We start from the raw sequence: 23150 nt of genomic DNA on the forward strand, positions 1-23150 counted from the left end.
TATCTGAAGGTACAAGCGGTTTGGGGGTGTCAGATTGTGGGTACAGAGTCACTTTAAAATTAAAAAAAAAAAAAAAAAAAAGAAGACAATAATGTTCCTAAAACAGAGATTGTTACAGCCAGGGAAACAACTGTGCAGCTTATAGTCACTTTTAAAACTGCCTTCCCAGCTGTGCCTCACCTACAACTAGGGGGCACCTTACTTCTGAGGCTCGCCCCACAGTTTGAGAAGCACTGCTCTAGGCTACCTAATAATTGTGCCTGCACCATCTACTGCTTCTGTGTTGGGATCTGTCACTTTTGTGGCACACATACAATGAGAGTGACTGGAAACTGGAGACCAGACCTCTCACCATGCATGCGCCTTTTAGATTTGGATGGTGCCAAAGAAAATTATCCTGGCCAGGGAGCGTCGCTTTAGAGAAGGAGGGCACGGAGGAGGACCTGAAAAGTGCAGATCTAAGCCACAGATGCTCTACGCCCTGCCTCTTTGACATCACCGCTGGGATAAATGATGTGTTTTATGAAACCAAAGGCATAAGCAGCCAACAGACCATGGTACAGCACTTGGATTGAATATGGCTATCCAACAGTACCATCAGTTTGCGGGAGTGAGGTCAAAGGGGGACAAAAATTTGTTTTTATAAGGTGCAATTCATTTTTTTCTTATAGCTCTTTGTCCTAATGATTTATGCTAAGTAAATCAACAGGGATGTTTGCAATTTATATTAAATAATTTTTTTTAGCTATCATGTTTTAAAACAAAGCTATACTTGTATGAAATCAAAATCTAGACCTCTAAAGGCAGCTTTTTGATCTTATGCTGGTTGGAAAGTTCTACCAAGCCAGTACAAGAGTTCGAGGCATGATAACAAAAAAAATATATAATAATAATAATGTAAAATCACAAACATGCTTCATTTCACATCCCCTGTTCATTTACATTTTGAAAGAGTGCTCATTTAGAGCCTAGAGTAAAGTATAACCTCAGGGATGGACTTAACAATCAGAGGTGGTAAGAATAAATTTTATTACATCATGTGGGACACTAAGTCAGTTTTATGTAAGATGGTTGTGTATACTTACGTGGCATTACTGAATCCAACATATTCATTGCCAGCCATCTTATTTAGGAACTGCATTACCTAAAACATGAAAAAAAATAAAATAAAATAAAAACACACATTAAACAGGTTTGATAGTACTAAGAACTTCAAGCAACTCTGTATCCACAATGTGACCCCCCCAAACCACTTGTACCATCAGATAGCTACTTTTAATCCAAGACCTGTCCTGTGTTCCGTTCAGTAAGTATTCAACATAGGGCTGCAAGTTTAAAAGTTATTTAGGGCAATAACTGCATATTGCCCTAAATAACTTTTAAACTTGCAGCCCTGTGTCGAATTGGCCTGTCCTAGAGTACACATGCCCTAGGATTGCGACACCCCTCCTCCTTGCCCTCTTCATCATTAGGGATGCCCCTAGAACAATTTCTCCTATTCATCACATGTGCTGGATCGTTAAGGCACCTGTGCAGAGTTCAGACACGTGATAAATAGGTATAATCCTACCCGGGGCATTCCTGATGATGAGGAGGGCGGGGAGGAAGGATGGAGGGGCGTCGCAGTCCTAAGGCACACACACTCTAGACTTTGCCAATTTAACAGGACAGGACAATAACTGCATCACCTGCCGAACGGACCCCAGGACAGATCTTGGATTAAAAGCAGCTGATAGTACAAGTAGTTAAAGGGGTAGTGCACCAAAAAAATTTTTCCTTCAAATCAACTGCTGCCATGAAGTGCCAGAGATTTGTAATTTACTTCTATTAAAAAATCTCAAGCCTTCCAATACTTATCAGCTGCTGTATGCCAAGCAGGAAGTGGTATTATTTCCAGTCTGGAGAGCAGGAGAGGTTTTCTATGGGGATTTGCTCCTTCTCTGGACAGTTCCTGACATGGACAGAGGAGGCAACAGAGAGCACTGTATCAGACAGGAAAGAAAACACCACTTCCTGCTGGGCATACAGCAGCTGATAAGTACTGGAAGGCTTGAGATTTTTTAATAGAAGTAAATTACAAATCTCTGGCACTTCATGGTAGCAGTTGATTTGAAAGAAATTTTTTTTTTGTGCACTACCCCTTTAAGGTGGGTCAGATTGTGGGTACGCTTTAAAGGGCAACTTCGGCATTTTTTTTTTCTTTTAAATCAACTGCTGTTCAAAAGGGCCAGACGTGTCATTTACTCTGTCTCAAGTCTCATCTCAAGTCTTTGGGGTGCATTTCTCTCCTGTTCCTTGTGAAATTGAGACATTTTAAACTAAACATACATATTATTGGAAAAAAAGCTAATTTTTCATTTTTACTGTCTTATTTTAAATACTTTCCTCTAATACCTGTGGGGTCAAAATGCTCACCACATCCAAGAAGAATTTTTGAGGGGTGATTATTCTGTTAACACTACAGGGACCCTGAGCCTGGCACTCAGAAACTTCTTCAGCAAAATCTGCACCTAAAATGTTAATTGGCGTTCCTTCCATTCTAAGCCCTGCTGTGTGCCCACACAGTGGTTTATGCCCACATGTGGGGTACCGTTGTACTGCGTTACAAATTTTGGGGTGCATTTTCTCTCATGTTGCTTGTGAAAATTAGATACTTTAATCTAAACGAATATATTGGAAAAAATTTTATTATCCATTTTTTATAACCTAATGATAAATACTTTCCTCAAGCACTTGTAGGGTCAAAATGCTTATTATACCCCTAGATTAATTTTTTAAGGTGTGTAGTTTCCAAAATGGGGCCACCTATGTGAGTTTCCAGTATACAAGCCTCCAAATCGCTAGCATATGTTAAAGCATCAGTGAGCTATAAGCACATAAAGTGAGACAGATCAGATTTTGGAAAATGAGCCTGGTCATTAAGGCCCAAATAGGTTTGGTCTTTTAGGTTGAGGTTGGTTTTATGCTCTTCCGCTTTGAACACCTGAGCTTCCGTGGCAAGTTTCTTACTGCTCTCCATTGCCTGTGAGAGCAAGCCTGTGAGACTTTGCCCCAATATCTGCAGTCAGACTTCTGAACGCAATGTCCCTGCCCTTCCCTATGCACAATGGTACACGCCAGGATTCCCTGTGTCTCCTCTAATTTTTTCCATATGCATCGAGGGGCTGCGATTCGGGCTAATTCAGACACCCATGGAGTGTGATTGCATCACATTGAATTTAAAATCATCGTATGTTGTGGTGAATTGGGATGGGGGCGTATCTGTGTGCGCCAATATCCCAATTAAACATAAATGAAGTTCATCCGGCCAGTACTGCACTATTTTACAGTAAGTGAACCCGGCCTTAAGGTGCAAACCCCAAAGGGTTTAATCATAGATATTTATTGATTGCTCTTCCCAGCTGACACCGCAGGACATGGTTCTATGCACAAGTGGGAGTGGGACATGGGAACTTCAATTTGATTTTCTACTTAGCAAGTAATATGGCAGAAGGCAGCGAATTCCTTGCTATGCACTCAGTACAAGGAAATTCAATATAAATTAATAATGTGCTGGTACCACACTCCTCACCTCATTCACAAATTTATTTCTACCTTGTGTCTGCTCCAGACCCCCGTCACTTTGTGCCCCTTCTCTTTTAATATGGTCACCAGACAGTCCCTGTCTTCTTTTCTTTTTCTGCTACTTTCCCAATCTGCTACAACCGTTTGTGTCCCCTTTGCTGTCTCCTACTCCATCCCTCAGACAAACCCCTACGACCTTGCAGCTCCTACTACCCACCCACAAAGTTTTCTCATACAATTTTATCACAAAGCTCACGTGCAATCTTGTGGACACACCTTGTCACCCAAGGGCCCTATTACACCAAAAGATATCCGTAATAGTGCAGACCTGAAGACCTTAACGGCGTAAAAACGGTTGGGGGGTGTAGCTTTTTCTCATACTTGGGTATCGAATTGGTATCGGGTATTGAAATAAATAATCGAGTATTGGTATCGAACTCAAAATTTTGGTATCGTGACATTACTAGTCTCAAGGAGGGCAGCAAAAAAGCCACTTCTCTCAAGAAAAAACATAAGGGGCAGACTGATATTCTGCAAAAGGTACAGGTAGTGGACAGGGGAGGACTGGGGTAAAGTCATTTTCTCTGATGAATCCCCTTTCCGATTGTTCGGGACATCTGGAAAACAGCTTATTCGGAGAAGACAAGGTGAGCGCTACCACCAGTCTTGTCTCATGCCAACTGTCAAGCATCCTGAAACCATTCATGTGTGGGGTTGCTTCTTGGCCAAGGGAATCAGCTCTCGCACAGTCTTGCCTAAAAACACAGCCATGAATAAAGAATGGTACCAGAATGTCCTCCAAGAGCAACTTCTCTCAACCGTCAAAGAGCAGTTTGGCGATCAACAATGCCTTTTCCAGCATGATGGAGTACCTTGCCATAAAGCAAAGGTGATAACTAAATGGCTCAGGGAACAAAACAGAGATTTTGGGTCCATGGCCTGGAAACTCCCCAGATCTTAATCTTATTGAGAACTTGTGGTCAATCATCAAGAGACGGGTGGACAAACAAAACCCAACAAATTCTGACAAAATGCAAGCATTGATTGTGCAAGAATGGACTGCTATTAGTCAGGATTTGGTCCAGAAGTTGATTGAGAGCATGCCAGGGAGAATTGCAGAGGTCCTGAAGAAGAAGGGTCAACACTGCAAATATTGACTTGCTGCATTAACTCATTCTAACGCCCTATTCACACATCCTGTTCCTGTCCGCAATTGCGGATCCGCAGAAAAATAGGACCAATGTATTTCAATGGACCCATAAACACATCCGCGTTGTGTACTGGGCTGCAATCCGTTCCGCAAAAAAAAAAAAAAAAAAGGACAGGCCCTAGTATGGACAGTAACTGACACACCCAATACAACTCTATGGGGTCCATATTTATTTACTGATGCAATACGGACTGAATTTGCGGATTGTTACTGACTAAAATTTGCGAATTGGAAAAATATACTGATGTGTGAATAAGGCATTACTGTCAATATAAGCTTTTGTTACTCATAATATGATTGCAATTATATTTCTGTATGTGATAAAAACATCTGACAAACACACAGCCATAAAAATCAGAGGGAAGCAGATCATGCGAAAATATAATATGTGTGTCATTCTCAAAACTTTTGGCCATGACTGTACTTGTAAATTCTGCTTTCATTTTGTCAATTATTTTTTTGTTTTGTTTTGTTTTGTTTCCATAAAAATGGAAAATTCTATTTAAAAAAAGAATAATATTCTGATACTTACATAGTCAAACTTTTCAGCATTACTTGCTCCTTGCTGGAATAAAAAAAAAAGTTGATATAATTTACAGAAGCAGCATAATGCAAAGAACGCACAATTTGTTTCTGATATCCAATACTTTTTAACATTATAACACTGTTTTTTAAAAAGGCATTTAAAGCAAGATATCAGCAAAGGGGTTGTCCAGTGAAAATCTTTTTCTTTTAAATCAACTGGTATCCGAAAGTTATACAGATTTGTAATTAATTTCTATAAAAAAATCTTAAGTGTTCCCATACTTAGATACTATATGTCATGCAGGAAATTATGTTTTCTTTTCAGACTGACACAGTGCTCTCTGCGGACATCTCTGGCCGAGACAGGAAATGCCCAGAGCAGGGGAGGTATTCTATGTGGATTCATAGAAAACGGAGACAGAGCTCCTGTCTCAGCCAGAAATGTCAGCAGAGAGCACTGTGTAAGACTGAAAATAAAACAACATTTCCTGCATGACATATAGGAGCTGATAAGTATGGGAAGACTTAAGATTTTTTAATAGAAGTGAATTACAAATCTATATAACTTTCTGATATCAGTTGATTTGAGAGAAAAAGATTTTTGCTAGACAACCCCTTTAAAGAGAAACTATCATCAGATTAGTAGCATCAAACCGGCTGATATGTCTGTATAGTACAAGTGGTGCTTATAATTAAGGTATTTTTTTTTACTTTAAGTTTAGTGCCATTTTCCAGAACTTTGTAGTTCATTATAAGGCTAGATTCACACATACTGTATCAGCAGCGCATTACACTCTGTGAGTTCGCAGCGAAATCCGCTACAGATACCTTCACCATCAGATTCAATGTGATTCCATACACAGTCATCCCGCTGCGAGTATGTAAATGCCTGCCCCCTTTATCAGCCACCGCAAGGACCACCTGGTCCGCGCTCCAGCTGCACCTGAGGCTCCCAGTTCCTGCACAGCCAATTAGTGCACGGCCCCCCGCAGGCGCTGATTGGCTGCACGGGACTTACGGGAGCTGGGAGCCTCAGATGCAGCCAGAGAGTGGAACAGGTAAAGTATAGTCCGGGCAGCGGAAGGTTAAGGGGTGTGACATTTACATACTCGCAGTGGGATGACAATCCCACTGCAAGTGTGGAATCACACTGAAACTGACGCTGAAGGTATTCGCAGCAGATTTTGCTGCAAACTCACAGCATGAAATCCAATGTGGATAAGGCATGTGTGTTTCTACCGTAAAGATATGTAAATTAGGTGGTTTGGTGCACTGGAGCGGGACCACCACCTACAGTAGGCCAGCCGGCCCGCCTCCCTAAACAATATAGGGGCAGCGCTCTGCAGCGATGTCACTCTGGTGCTCATTACAGCAGAGAGCGGAAAGGATATTCATTAGGAGGGCAGGCTGGTCAGAGAGGGTAGTATTCTGCACCCAGTGCCCCAAACTGTAGTTTATTAGATGCAATTGAGCTAAAGTTCCCAAAAACTGTGCTGAGGATCAAAGTGAGAAAATTATGTTCATCCTCAGAACCTTGTGCGCTATAGGGACATATTAGCAGGTTAGATGCTTATAATCTGCTGCTAGTTTTCCTTTAACCCAAAGGATTGTTGATTGTTTTAGCATATCATTGATTTTTAATGGGATTTTTATTATTAATAGCTAATCATTTACTCCAATGATAACATTTAATTAGTAACTGCCAGGACCTTTTTAAAGCAAGCTAGAATGTTTAAAATTTGGGGAAGTTGCTGCATTAGAATTTCACAGTAAACTCAATTCAGCTGCCATCCTATGAAACAAGGGGCATGCTAGACACACCACAAACTCAGACTGCCAATGGTAACATATGCATTGGGTAGGCTTTAGATCAACTTAAAGCGACTCTGTACCCACAATCTGTGCCCCCCCCTCAAACAACTTGTACTTTCGGATAGCTGCTTTTCAACCAAGATCTGTCCTGAGGTCTGTTAACCATGTAGTATGAGCCTGAACCCCCTCCCCTCCCCAGCCACCACATATGCACTGTACTACTACTCCCATCATCTGTTCATAGTATGAGCAGATGATGGGGGAGTAGTATCAGGGCTTTCCCCATCACATCTCTCCCACCGGGCACAGGGGGAGTCGCTCCTCACACAAGGGCTTCTGTGCACCATCATGCCCCCTCTGCGCCCCCTCCTCCTTCTCGCAGGATCTGCAGGAACTTCAAACTATCCCGGGGCTGACTCACCGCCCGGCCGCCCCTCTACGCTCACACACATCGGTTCCCGGCCTGCACTGACACACAAAGGCTGCTTGCCGGCCGGGGACACTGGAAACGCAGTGCTCCCTGCGGGGTGGGGGAGGACGGACGAGGGCGGACACGGCTCACAAACACTGGCCGCGTCTGCCCTCCCCCACCTTGCAGGGAGCACGGCGCTCCGGACCGGAAGCCGGTATGTGTGTGAGCAGAGAACGGCGGCCGGGCGGTGAGTCAGCCCCGGGATAGTTTGAAGTTCCTGTGGATCCTGGGAGAAGGATGCGGGGGAGCGGAGGGGGCATGATGGCGCACAGAAGCCCTTGTGTGAGGAGCGGCTCCCCCTCTGCGCCCAGTGAGAGATGTGATGGGGAAAGCCCTGGTACTACTCCCCCATCATCTGCTCATACTATGAGCAGATGATGGGAGGAGTAGTACAGTGTATATGTGTCCAGCACAGAGTAGGGAGGGAGGTGGGAGGTATATAGATGCACATGCACCTCTCTCCCTCCCTGCTCTGTGCCCTCCAAATGTATTGATTAAATACATGTATGGATTACTTTGGAGAGCAAGGACACTTGCTCCCCAAAGTATTCCATAAATGTATTCAATTAAAAACATACTGTACATTACATTACGTTTTTACATAGACATCAATTGAATCCATAGTGTGTCCAGCAGGGGGCGCACTATATATAGAAGTCAATGGACACTCCATAGGAATTACAAGTGATTCGTGACGTCACAGTTTTTGACAGAATTCTAACACTCCATGATCTACTAAATTAAGGGAAATTGCAGTATATGTGCATTTCCCATAATTAACCCCCTGCCTCTAAAGCCTGTTTTGGCCTTAATGACAAGCAATTTTTTATTTAAATCTGACCTGTCTCACTTTATGCGCTTATAGCTCAGTGATGCTTTAACGTATGCTAGCGATTCTGAGATTGTTTTTTCGTCACATATGGCACTTTATGTTAGTGGCAAAATTTGGTCACTACTTTGTGTGTTTTTTGTGAAAATGATCAAAATATCATGAAAAATTTGAAAAATTAGCATTTTATGAACTTTGAAATTCCCTGCTTCTTAAAAAAGGAAGTCATAGCACATAAATTAGTTACTAAATCACATTATCAATATGTCTTCTTTATTCTGGCATAATTTGGTAAACATATTTAACTTTTTTAGGGTGTTATGGGGCATAGAAATGTATCAGCAAATTATCAAATTTTCATGAAATTTGCAAAACTGATTTTTTTAGGGACCAGTTTTTTTTTTTTTATTGATTTAGGAGGCTTGTATACTGGAAACCCCCATAAGTGACCCCATTTTGGAAACTAGACACCTTAAAGAATTATTCTAGGGGTATAATTAGCATTTTAACCCTACAGGGGCTGGAGGAAAGTGTTCACAATTAGGCCTTAAAAAAATTGAAAATTTTAATTTTCCAATAATATATATACGTTTAGATTAAAGTTTCTAATTTTCAAAAAGAACATGAGAAAAAAAAGGAACCCAAAATTACTAACACAGGTTCTCCTGAGTACAATGGTACCCCATATGTGAGTGTAAACCACTGTATGGGCACACAGCGGGGCTCAGAAGGAAGGGAGCGCCAATTAGCTTTTTTAATGCAGATTTTGCTGAAGAAGTTTCTGAGCGCCAGGTGCGTTTGCAGAGCCCCTGTAGTGTCAGCAGAGAGAAAAAAAAACATAAGTCACTCCATTTTCTAAAGTACACCCCTCAAAGAGTTCATTTTGGGGTGTGGTGAGCATTTTGACCCCACAGGTATTAGAGGAAAGTATTCAAAATTACACAGTTAAAATGAAAAACATAGTGGGGAAAATATGTATTTGATACACTGCCGATTTCTACACCTACAAATAATGAAGAGGACTGTAATGTTAATTGTAGATATACTTTGTGTGAGAGAGAATTTATAACACAAATTCCAGAAAATCATATTGTAAGATTTTTAAATAGTTAAATGCCATTTAAAAGGGAATCTGACACCAGGTTATAGAGCTAGAAAAACAGAGTAGATTGAAACATATCTTTGTGGGGAAAGAATCAGTATATACTTGTATAATGTTTATTTAAAATCACTGTGCATTCTGTGTAAAAGGGGTACTCCAGCAATTTTTTTTTCTTTCTAATCAACTGGTGTCAGAAAGTTATATAGATTTGTAAGTTACCTCTATTTAAAAGTCTTCCAGTATGTATCAGCTGCTGTATGCTCTACAGGAACGGGTGTATTCTTTAAAATCTGACAGTGCTCTCTGCTGCCACCTCCTTCTTTGAAAGGAACTGTCAAGCGCAGTAGTGGTTTTCTATGATGCTTAGCTACTGCTATGGACAGTTCCTGTCACGGACAGAGGTGGCAGCAGAGAGAACTGTGTAAGACTGGAAATCAGAACAGAAATCCTCCACTCCACAACCTTATGTTCAGGATTTATCACAATTAATTTTACATTGTGAATTACAGTCACATATTTTCTCTAGGGATTTTTGTTTTGTCACTCTTGTCATGTCACTTAATTCAAATATCGATATTGGTTTAGGGGTTAAAAGCAGTGATATTTTATTTGAAGTTACAGGATACACAAGTCAAATTTATTTATGATGGTATCAAATTCATTTTGGAACACAATGGGGGCATTTATTAAGGAGTCTAGGCAGATTAAAAAAAGTCGCATCTAAAAAATATTCGCCTGTCGAATACTGGTTCATAAATAGAACCAAAAACCAAAAATAGACCAAAAATGGGCGAAAATCCAATTATTTAAAACCCTTGATAAATTCCCTTCAATGTGTTTAGTTTTGAGGAAGGAGTGTATAAGAAAAAATCTAGGGGCTGTGTGATGGGCACTCGTTGCGCCCCTAGTTTAGCTAATCTTTTTATGGGGCGTTTTGACGTGAGTGTCTTCACACAGTCCAGCTATTATAAAAAGTTGTGTTTGTTTTATTGTCGATTACATTGACGATTTGTTCATCGTTTTGGAAGGCTAGGAGGAGAAAGCTAATATTTTCGTTGGAGAACTGAACTGTTATCAGTGGGGGATAAAATTTACATAAAATTTTGGCACTAATAATATTGACTTCCTAGATTTGGAAATAATGAAAAATGATCATCTGTATGGGAGGTGTGGGAGAAAATGCAGGTAGGTGTGATGCAGGTAAAACTTAGTCAAGAACTACAGGAAACATTTGCTCTCAGTATTTGGTACAGAAACCTTTCTTTACAAAGTTCTGTTTTTCTATTATATAAAATTGTGATTTTTTTTTTTAAATAGTTTTTTATAGATTCCCTCTCTCACAGTTAGGCCATGTTCACATGGCATATGAGACCTCTGAAAAGATCAGTACCGGATGGATGATCTTTCGGCTCGCAGAGTTCTGATGCGGGCGCATCCGTGTGCGCCTGCATCATAACTCCCCACAGCACACAATAGAGCAAGCGGCCGGAGCCACTCGCTCCATCGTGTGAACTGAAAGGGTTTTCTGCTGCCGCTATTCACTGAATTGCGCCCGCAGAGAACTTTCTACGGCGCCGCATGGGATCCCGGCTGGAGAGTATACACTCCGTCCGGGATTTCCTTAGGCTGCAGCACTACGCAAGTTCCGCGGCACTTATGTAGTGTGAACATAGCCTTAGGCTATGTGCACACGCTGCATGAGACCGGCCGTTCGGTGACCCCGGCCGGGTCACAGAACGGCCGGTCTCTGGCCGGATCATCTCGGCCGGTACTTAAGTGATCTTTCAGGCCACATCAGAGCTTCCCATAGCACACAGTGAAGCAAGTGGCCGCAGCCGCTTGCTTCACTGTGTGAACTGACCTGTCAGTTTTTTCCGGCCCCGCTCGGGATCCTGGTCGGAGCGCATACGATGTGTGTGCGCTCCGGCCGGGATCCAATTGACAATAAGGCTATGTTTCACCCCGCAAAACTACGGCCGTAGTTCTGCGGCGAGAACTACGGCCGTAGTTTTACGTAGTGTGAACATAGCCTTAAAGTGTAAAACAATAAAAATTACACTCCTCTCCATTTTTATAGGTGCCAAAACTTGCAAAATCGTATCAGTGTATCAAATATTTATTATTTGTAAAAGGAAGGCATACCTTTATTAAAGAAGTGACAACAATTGCTCCAGCATTCACCATTGGATTGTGTGGTTTTTCTGGAATGCAAAACAGATAGAAACATTTTTTTTATTATTTATGTGATTAAAATTTTGTATCTTCAGTAAAAATGGCATTTCAGTTAGATTTAATGCTGTTAACGCTCGTTAACACAGAGCAAAAGCAGCTGAATTTCTGCGCTGAATCAGCGCTGAAATTTCAGCCGTTAAAATAGGTGCAGAGCTAATTTCCATTGTGTTGAATGGAAATTCTGTTCTGCAGTTCACACGGTGGAATTTCCGCACTGAATGTTCCGCGGCTAATCCGCTTTCCGCCAGAAAAATGAACATGTTCATTCTTCCGCTAGCGGAAGCCTATACAAATCAACGGGGCTCTGATTTTCTGTTTCAGCGTGGAATACGCGCATATTCAGCGAGTAATACAAGCAGAATTAACGTGCTGAATCAGCGTGGAAATGGGGGGAAAAAAAGAGTGGGGAAATCCAAAGACAACCCAAAGGAGGTGATACCAGGGGCCCACAAGAAAGAAATGACAAATGTCAGCATGCACACAGCATATGACCAAAACAAAAGTTTCCCAAAAAAACATACATACATACATACCTCTGAAATTAGTGCATCTCCATCAATTGCAAAGAGGTGATGTTTTGCCATTTCTGGTCAGCTTCTCTCTGCTCAGCTCAGTTCCTTCTCCTTTGCCAGCTCTGAGGTGATCTGTTCTAGAAATTTCAGGTACCATATAGTCTAGTCTAGTCCAAAGTCTGCAAGACTGTTGTTGGCACCTCCCTCTAATTATCACTCACCGAATACTCGCTGAATGCATGCGGAATCAGCGCGGATTCCTCGAGTATTCCGCGCTGAAATACGCAGGGATTCCGCTTACATTCTGCTTACATTCTGCTCGGAATTCAGTGTCAGTTGATTTCAGGCGGAAATATTTCCTCACGTAATCCGCCCCTTTTGCTCTCTGTGAACGTAGCCTTACGGCTCGTTCAAATAGTTAATAAATAGTTAAAATAGGTGCAGAGCTAATTTCCATTTTGTTGAATGGAAATTCTGCTCTGCAGTTCACACGTTGGAATTTCCGCACTGAACTAATCTGCTTTCCGCCAGAAGAATGAACATGTTCATTCTTCCGCTGGCAGAAGCCTATACAAACCAATGGGGCTCTGATTTTCTGTTTCAGCGCGGAATACAAGCGGAATACAAGCGGAAATTACGCGCTGAATCAGCGCGGAAATGGGGAAAAAAGGGGGGGGGGAGGATTCTAGTATATATTCTGGTATAGTCTAGTTTACTCGCCAAATACTCGCTGAATTTCAGCGCTGAATGGATGCGGATTCAGCGCGGATTCCTTGAGTATTCTGCGCTGAATTTGTCAAGAGCTGATTACGAGCTGAACACTTTCCTAGCTGAATACGCAGGGATTCTGCTTACATTCTGCTTATATTCTGCTCGGAATTCAGCGTCAGTTGATTTCAGGCGGAAATATTTCCTCGCGTAATCCGCCCCTTTTGCTCTGTGTGAACGTAGCCTTATATTCAAAAGCTTATACAGGATTTGTATGGGATTTGAATATGTGTTACTTTCATGTCAGCAATTAACATGAACTTAACATATATTTAAATCCCATACAAATGAACAGACAACATTTGCAACGTTTTACTGAGTAAAGAATAGAGGATTAATCTGAAACGCGTCTAGAAGTTGCAACTGAGTGGTGAACAAATATACAGACACTATTCCATAGTGTCATCCCTTAATATCAGTGTGATCCACGTACACATCTATATTGGATCACTAACTAGCGATCCTGCCGCCTCACCCACTGAAGGAGGAACGCCCAGCCAATGATGTGCACACTGTGATACAACGAGAAGGATTGCCGATACGTACCTCCGAATCCAGCGGTACCGACACAAAAAACCCACCGTCCGGCAGAGGGGAGATCACATTTTCAGATGCTGCATCATAGTGAAAGAGACTACCATCCTCCAGTATATGTGTCCAGCCCCTCCGGCTGTAGACGCCGAGACTCCGTCGTGTAAACAAGCTACAGGACCGGTGTGGGGTGGATACCCACCAATCAATTTACCATTATAAATAACACTATGGAAATAACTTACTAAATATACAAATATTAACCAATAATCAACTAAAAACAGAGGACAAATAATTTACTTTTGAAGTACAACAATATAATATAAGCACCAATAGAGACTTGGAAGGACCCTGCAAAGCCGCGAGTACAACACACACTGTATCTTATACATGTGCACCTCGACTAAGTTATGTTCACCACTACATCTATACTTGAATTAACTCATGTTTTTATGTTTTTTTTTCCATGTTCATCATGATTTTATAATTGTAATATTTATATTTTATACATATTAAAATGATATATATGTGTCAACTCCTATAGTAAATATTAATTCAGTTCATATCATTATTTCTCATCATTTTTCATTTTTTTAATCATTTTTCATAATCAGTATTATTCATTATTTATTTATATATGTACACACATTAAAAGGGGACTTGCTAGAGAGCCTACTACTTTTGCTTACCACACAGTATGCATTGAAACTGTTGGAGCAATAAAGTGATGTGCCGACTACATCCCCAGCATTGTCTGATGCAGTGGAGGGATGATGGGAGTTGTACTTCTGCATGGGCAATTTTGATAAATACTTTATCTTGATGTCTCTATGAACTTTTGTATGCTTGATTATGAATAATACTGTTTTTACTTTAGAGAGTACAATGGCCCTTTTTTTTTTTTTTAGAATTTTGACTTGATACTATAGGGTTTCATATGGTGTTTATTAGATTGTTTAAATTATTGGGAAATATAATTACTGCACTTATTGATAAGACAGACTATGCAGATCACACGTTTATGGTTATTTATACATAGTGAATCAACCACCCATCTAAGCATTATTTAACCCCTTCAAGACCAAGCCAATTTGCACCTAAAAGACCAGGCTCATTTTTCAAAATCTGACCTGTCTCACTTTATGCGCTTATAGCTCAGTGATGCTTTAACGTATGCTAGCGATTCTGAGATTGTTTTTTCGTCACATATGGCACTTTATATTAGTGGCAAAATTTGGTCACTACTTTGTGTGTTTTTTGTGAAAAACATCAAAATATCATGAAAAATGGAAAAAATTAGCATTTTATGAACTTTGAAATTCTCTGCTTCTAAAAAAAGAAAGTTGTATTACATAAATTAGTTACTAAGTCACATTACCAATATGTCCTCTTTATTCTGGCTTCATTTCATAAACATATTTTACTTTTTTAGGGTGTTACGGGGGTTAGAAATGTATCAGCAAATTACCACATTTTCGTGAAAGTTTCCAAAACTGATTTTTTTAGGGACCAGTTCTTATTTTAAGTTGATTTAGGAGGTTTGTATACTGGAAACCCCCATAAGTGACCCCATTTTGGAAACTAGACACCTTAAAGAATTAATCTAGGGGTATAATGAGCATTTTAACCCTACAGGGGCTGGAGGAAAGTATTCACCATTAGGCCGTAAAAAAATGAAAAATTAAAATTTTCCAATAATATATACATTTAGATTAAAGTTTCTCATTTTCAAAAGGAACATGAGAGAAAAAGCACCCCAAAATTTGTAACACATGTTCTCTTGAGTACTACGGCTTCCCCATATGTGGGCGTAAACCACTGTATGGCCACACAGCGGGGCTCAGAAGGAAGGGAGCGCCAATTAGCTTTTCCATTGCAGATTTTGCTGAAGAAGTTTCCGAGCACCAGGTGCATTTGCAGTGCCCCTGTAGTGTCAGCAGAGAGAAAAAAACCCATAAGTCACCCCATTTTGGAAAGTACACCCCTCAAAGAATTGATCTTGGGGTAGGATGAGCAATTTGACCCCACAGGTGTTAGAGGAAAGTATTCAAAATTAGACAGTAAAAATGAAAAACTCGAATTTTTCCAATAATATGTTCCTTTAGTTTGAAATTTTTCAATTTCACGAGGAACAAGAGAAAAAAAGTACCCCAAAATTTGTACCGCAGGTTCTCATGAGTATAACGGTACCTCATATGTGAGCATAAACCACTGCATGGGCACACAGCGGGGCTCAGAAGGGAAGGAGCGCCAATTAGCTTTTTCAATGCAGATTTTGCTGAAGAAGTTTCTGAGCGTCAGGTGTGTTTGCAGAGCACCTGTAGTGCCAGCGGAGTAAAATCTCGCCATAAGTCACCCCATTTTGGAAAGTGCACCCCTCAAAGAATTCATTTTGGGGTGTGGTGAGCATTTTGACCCCACAGGTATTAGAGGAAAGTATTCAAAAGTAGACAGTAAAAATGAAAAACTCGAATTTTTCCAATAATATGTTCGTTTAGTTTGAAATTTCTCAATTTCACGAGGAACAAGAGAAAAAAAGTACCCCAAAATTTGTAACGCAGGTTCTCCTGAGTACAACGGTACCCCATATGTGGGCATAAACCACTGTATGGGCACACAGCCGGGCTCAGAAGGGAAGGAGTGCCAATTAGCATTTTCTCTGCAGATTTTTCTGAAGAAGTTTCTGAGCACCAGGTGCGTTTGCAGAGCCCCTGTAGTGTCTACAGAATAGAATCCCCCCAAAAGTCACCCCATTTCGGAAAGTACACCCCTCAAAGAATTCATCTTGGGGTAGGATGAGCATTTTGGCCCCACAGGTATTAGAGGAAAGTATTCAAAATTGGCCAGTAAAAATGAAAAACTTGAATTTTTCCAATAATATGTTGGTTTAGTTTGAAATTTCTAAATTTCACAAGGAACAGGAGAAAAAATCTACCCCAAAATCTGTAACGCAGGTTCTCCTGAGTACAACGGTACCCCATATGTGGGCATAAACCACTGTATGGGCACACAGCAGGGCTCAGAAGGGAAGGAGCGCCAATTTGCTGGAGCAAAACCGCAGCTAGTAACAGTTATTAGAATAGCGCAGTTACTAAAATACAATAAAAAAAATTAGATTACAGGTAATGTGGGGTGGTTACGGACAGTCTGGGGTGGTTCCAGGTAATCTAGAGGTGGTTACGGGCAGTCTGAGGTGGTTACGGGCAGTCTGGGGTGGTTACGGGCAGTCTGGGGTGGTTACGGGCAGTCTGGGGTGGTTACGGGTAATCTGGGGTGGTTACGGATAATCTGGGGTGGATACGGTCAACATGGGGTGGTCACAGGCAACCTGCTGTGGTTACGGCAACCTGGGGTGGTTACAGGCAACCTGGTGTGGTTAGAGGCAACCTGGGGTGGTTATGGGCAACCTGGGGTGAATACGGACAACCTGCTGTGGTTACAGACAATCTGGTATGGTTACAGGCAACCTGCTGTGGTTACGGACAATCTGGGGTGGTTGCGGACAATCTGGGGTGGTTACAGGCAACCTGCTGTGGTTACGGATAAACTGAAGTGCTAATAGGTAATCTGAGGTGGGTACCTGTAATCTGGCGTGGTTACGGGCAATCTGGAGGGGGTCACTGGCAATTTGGGGTGGTTAGATGCAAGGTGCAGTGTTCAGAGGCAAGGTGCGGTGGTCAGATGCAAGGTGCGGTGGTCATAGGCGACGTGCGGTGGTCAGAGGCGACGTGCGGTGGTCATAGGCGACGTGCGGTGGTCAGAGGCGACGTGCGGTGGTCAGAGGCGACGTGCGGTGGTCAGAGGCGACCTGCGGTGGTCAGAGGCAACCTGCGGTGGTCAGAGGCAACCTGCGGTGGTCAGAGGCAACCTGCGGTGGTTGCGTGCAATCTGGGGGGTTACATGTAATCTGGCATGATTACGGGCAATCTGGGGTGGTTATGCCCAACCTGCGGTGGTTAGGGGCAACCTGGAGGGGTTACAGACAATCTAGAATTGTTACGGATAGAGTGAAGTGCTTATAGCTAATCTGGGGTGGTTACATGTAATTTGGGGTGGTTACAGGCAATCTGGGGTGATTACGGACAATCTGGAGGGGGTCACTGGCAACGTGTGGTGGTTACGGGCAACGTGCGGTGGTTACGGGCTACGTGCGGTGGTTACGGGCAATCTGGGGGGTTACGTGCAATCTGACGTAATTACGGACAACCTGGGGTGGTTACGGGCAACGTGCGGTGGTTACGGGCAACTTGCGGTGGTTACGGGTAATCTGGGGGGGGTTAGGGGGAATTTGGGAGTAAACTGCAATTATTACTATAATAAAAAGTGTGTGTTTTATTTTTTTGTATGTTGGTCACTTTTTGTACTTTATACATTCATTTTCACTGTATTACTATGATTACTGTGATATTTTCTATCACAGTAATCATAGTTCAGTGACAGAGACCAAATTGGTCTCTGTCACTTTAAATTTTCAGAGCTTGGCTGGTTGTGGAGCGCATGCGCACTTCATAACCAGCCAGGACGCCGAGGAGGAAGGAGCTCCGTGGATCCGGTGAGTATATGGGGAAGGGGGGGTGACTGGGGGACGGGGGTGACAGGGGGGGTGGGGGGCGACTTGGGGGGTGGGGGGACATCACTTTTTATCCCCTGTCACCAATCATTCATGGTGACAGGGGATAAAAAGTGCCGGCGGCACATGGTACAAGCGATCAGCGGTATATAGTATATACCGCTGATAGCTTGTACCGGGACCCCACAGGGGGGGTCCCGATGACTGCCCCATGCTCTCCACTACCTCCGGTGGCGGAGAGCATGGGGCTTTCATTCATTTTTCTTTTTTGATCACTGTGAACAGACATTAGTAAAGGCCATTAACTTGATCTATAAGGCCACAATCAATAACTTACCTTTAATGCTACTATGTATTGATGCCTAAAAGGCCTTCAATGGGATTAATTGGGCCTTTATGAAGGAAATCCTTAAGTTCCTGTGGATTGGACCCAGCTTTTTGACCTGGGTACTACCTCTCTATGCATCTCCTCGTACCAGGGTCCGCGTAAATGGTTTTCTTTGCTCAGACTTCTCCATTCAAACGGCAGGGGTGTCCCCTGTACTTACTTATTTCATTCTGGCCCACAAATTAAGGCCCAGGCCCACACTTTTGATTTGATTATAGAATTGCTGCATATGCTGATGACCCTTTTTCATTTATTTATTTTTATCACAAACCCCCCAAATGTCTCTACTTAATTTAATGACAAAATTAGGGTCCTATTACACGGGACAATAAAGGCCCAATCAATACTGTAAATGAGCGCCGATCTGCCTATTACATGACCCGATAATAGTTTTGTAAGGGCTGCACAGACATAGTTGGCGACATCCGTCCAGCCCTTTCCCAAACAGTAAATACTTTACCTGTCCACGCTTCCGGTCTTCTCCTGTGTTCTTTAAGTGTCTCAGCACCATGCGCTGCAGCTTTAGAGCAGCCTGTCTGAGCTGACGGGCCTCTCAGCCAATCACTGGCCGCAGCGGTCCCAGGCAGATTCAGCTGATTATCGCTGTGTGTAATAGGGCCTTAAACCTGCTTTGTCAGACTTTTAAATTTTAGGGTATAAACCCACACACCGTATAAGCAGCGTATTTACTGCTGCGATACGCAGCAAATACGCAGCAAACACGCAGCAAATACGCAGCAAAAACGCAGCAGATTATATATAAATAACTGAATACAGCATCAAATCTGTACCAACAAATCTGCTGCGTATTTGCTGCGTATTTGTTGCGTATCTGCTGTGTATACGGTGTGTGGGTTTGTACCCTTAAGATAAAACTTCACCAAACCTGTGGCACAGAATGTCAAAGTGGATGAGGAGGTGATCTCCTCCCTTTGCCCTTCTTTTAGTTTCAAACTGGAATCCGGCACCATTAAATACCTTGACATTTATCTAACCACCTATCTTGGCTCCATATACCAGCGTAATTACCTGCAATTGCTAGCTACCATCAAAACGGACTTTGAGCGGTGGTTGAGGGGCATACACACGTGGTTTGGCCCCTGAGCCATCTATAAAATGAATATTCTACCTCGTATCTTATTTTATTTTCAGTGTCTATCTATCCACATACCTAAGGCTTAAGGTCCTATTAGAGGAAGCAATTTTTAACGATTAATGACAAATGTGATTGTTCACAGTTAAAGAGGTACTCCGGGCAAAATGTATTTTTTTTAATATGTTATTTCATAAGGAAAGTTAGACAATTCCCTAATATTACACTTATTATGGGAAATGCACATATAGGGCAATTTTCCCCAATTTAGTAGATTAGGCAGATACACAGCACCTCCGTGCCCCGCTGCACCTGTGTATCTACCACCGAGACTCAGAGAGGACGGGCACGGGAGCTGTTAGGGAGGAGCTGCAGGGCTTGAGGGCTATGAGAGCACAGGCAGCTGGCTGGAGGAGGTGCAGGAGCAAACCCCTCCAGGACCGGGACGGGGTGAGCGCTGCTGCATCGGGCCGGGTGGTGTGGTGAGGGCTCGGGGCTATTAGAGCACAGGCAGCTGGCTGGAGGAGGTGCAGGAGCGCTCACCCTGCCAGGACCGGGACAGGGTGAGTGATCTTGCGTGAGAACGGGCGGCGGGGTGAGCACTGGGGCAGATGGTCGGACAAGGTGCAGGGGGGGCCTCTGCAGCGGGGTGAGTGGTTACTACAGAACTACAGTGAAAAAATTTGCAATTACAGAGAACGATTAGTGAACAGTTAATGATGATTTTAGGGTCTGATCTAAATCAACGATCGACACATTGAACGATTTTTCGATCGTTCCCTGCAATTACACAGGACGATTATAGTTTAAATTCAAACCATGTAATAGGGCCCTTATTTTCGCTCCCTCGCTGCCATCCAGACACTCTTTATTTGGGGGAAAAATCTTGCTCGTATTCATAGGGCACATTTACATAGGTCCAAGAGCAAAGAGCATAACTTTCCATGGACATTTAAATAAACCGTAATCATCCCAATTCGCAGTTGCCCTTAAAAAAAAAAGTAAAGAAATGAAAAATAAAATAAATTGGGTATCTAAACTGTACTGAATTGAGGGATATGGAAAATATGCCAGATTGACCACATGGCAGACAGCATAAAAATAAAACTCACTGGAAAAATATCTTTTTTCAATTCCATCGGTCAAATAATATTTACCCCCAGTTTCAGAATTTTGGAAAATGGAAAATAAATAGTGTCATTACAAAGTACAATTGGGCTTGCAAGGGCCTGTAGATAAAAAAAAAAATTCAAGAGTTCATTTTCACAATCCTATTGCCCTACAGGCACTGAACGTTCCATCTCAGATTTTGAGTGTACATTCTGATAGTAAATGACAGCTATCACTCATGTATTCTATGTTGACTTCTCGACCGAGTGGTACAAAGCTTCCTTATATGACTCAATGGGAGTCCAATTTACATTTTACTGTGTCCACTACAGCGGAAAATGAGCAGAGAGCTTCTTAGCAAGGGTAGCTGGCAAACCTCCCTGACCGAAACTACTCTTAAAGGGGTGCTCCAGCATGGGGGCACTTTCTGGGGGGGACCGGGGGGGAGATGGCTGAAATAAAAGACATCCACTCACCTCCCCGGTTCCAGTGGCGGGTCACTCATCGCGGCGCTCCGGTCCCGGCCGCTTCCTGGTGTCTGACGCCGCCCGAGACGCTACGTCTCAGGGCCGCTCAGCCACTCAGTGAAGGAGGCGGGATCCGAGCGGACTTCAAACGGATTCCGCCTCCTTCACTGAGTGGCTGAGCGGCCCTGAGACGTAGCGTCTCGGGCAGCGTCAGACACCAGGAAGCGGCTGGGGACCGGAGCGCCGTGATGAGTGACCCGCCGCTGAAACCGGGGAGGTGAGTGGACGTGTTTTATTTCAGCCACCTCCTCCCCGGTCCCCCCCAAAAAGTGCCCCCACACTGGATAACCCCTTTAAGGTTCTTCATCGTGCATATTATGTACCTTTTCGGCTACATGCCATTTACCCTGAAGTTTCCCCCTTTTGTTTTAGGGGATGCACGGCCATTGGTACAATGCATCACATATGGTGGTCATGCCACATTGTCTTTTTGGACCAAAGCAGTTATTGTGCTAAAAATTTACTTTTAAACTGACAGCCCCGTGCCCTACGGGAGTGGCCTGGATTGTGTAAGTATTAGGCTGGCACAACCTCTGTCCCTCCTCCCCGCCCTCCTCATCATTAGGAATGCTCCAGGCAGATTGCCTACAATTCCCCACCTGTTTAGCCCAGCACATGGGCTTGATCGTTAAGTACCTGTGCAATGTTCAGCAAGAAGAGAATGTTCCAGTGGCATTCCTAATGATGAAGAGGGTGGGGAGGAGGGGAAAAGGGGTATCTGCTGCGATACGGAGTGTGTGAAGCTAGCCTAAAAAAGTTTTAATTTTCTTGTTTGTCTTTCTTCTTTAGTTTCCAAAAGTCATAACTGTAGTGAGGCCTTTTCTACATTTGTATTTAAAACTTTCAATGTGTAATGCTGCCACTGTACTCAGCAGCATTATCCAGGCCCCACACCTGTTCGCCGCCGCCCTGTCCACCATTCTGCTGTGCTTCATACTTGTCTGAGGACCGCTTGTGTCTTCTTCCTCCTTCTGCAGCTAGGACATCTCTGGGCACTAGGGTGCACATGCAGTAAACTGCTCTTGGTTTATAGAGGCAGCTTATCTCATCTTTCTACTGCAGTTTGCCAATCCAGAGCCACCTGCACCTATTTAAACTAGTTCAACCTGCTTTGCCTGAATTTTGTTGTATCCTAACCCATGCCTATTCTCCAGATTACAGTTTCTACCTGCCCCAACTGCCTGTACCGCAGGCCTCTCCTGTTGCGGACTCTGATCGTCTGACCTGTCTCTGAAGCAGACTGCCTTGACCCATCGCCTGTCTGACTACGATACCCTATCCCTGGTACTATGCTGACTCTATTGCTGACAACCCAGCCTACTGATTACATTTAATTGGCCAAGCGCAGAAGTGTAGCTTCCTTATCTTGGTGCGAAATAAAGGGTGAAGACACAGAGGATAGTTAAATTCTGCTTCCTGGTGTAAACCACCGGTTAAGTAGCACAGCAGTTCCACACTCGCTGTTACACAATTTACCACTAAGTTTCCTTGTGAGGTCAAATGAGTACTTTGTAACAATACCCAATATACATAGTCTTGTTTTGTTTTATATAACTTTTTTTTTACAGCTTAATGACTGACAATACGCCTTTCTTACAGCTGACCTAGAATAAGGTACTGCGTATGGCATCTACCAGAAAAAGAGAAAACTTGGTTCTGAGTTTGCGGCTTCTGGTAAATTAACCCTTTACATGCCATGGTACGATCGTGCCCAGTAATAAGCAGACCCGTGGAAATTTGGATTTGATTGGTTCTTCCAAACTAGAAAAAATTGGCTCCTTATTCAGGCATCTGGACCGACAAAAGCTGTAAGATGCACACCTGGTTGATTTTTTCTTGAAAGTCAGGTTGCCCACGTTGGCTGTGGATAGGTGCATCCGCTTGTCAGTGATAATACTTCCTGCA

General features: G+C 42.9%; 1 protein-coding gene across 2 annotated transcripts in view; it reads right to left on the reverse strand.

Annotated features, from left to right (window-relative positions):
* The window catches only part of GLS (glutaminase), a 356615-nt gene that overhangs the window by 201147 nt on the left and 132318 nt on the right, over positions 1–23150 (reverse strand). For both annotated transcript variants that reach the window (XM_069983572.1, XM_069983573.1), the window contains exons 7-9: positions 11657–11715; positions 5307–5339; positions 1086–1144 (exon numbers count right to left, since the gene is read on the reverse strand). In XM_069983572.1, the coding sequence (XP_069839673.1) occupies positions 1086–1144; positions 5307–5339; positions 11657–11715 (151 nt within the window). The remainder of the gene's footprint in view (positions 1–1085; positions 1145–5306; positions 5340–11656; positions 11716–23150) is intronic.

The sequence above is a fragment of the Dendropsophus ebraccatus genome, chromosome 9, assembly GCF_027789765.1.
Source record: "Dendropsophus ebraccatus isolate aDenEbr1 chromosome 9, aDenEbr1.pat, whole genome shotgun sequence".
In the NCBI taxonomy this organism is placed as follows: Eukaryota; Metazoa; Chordata; class Amphibia; order Anura; family Hylidae; genus Dendropsophus; species Dendropsophus ebraccatus.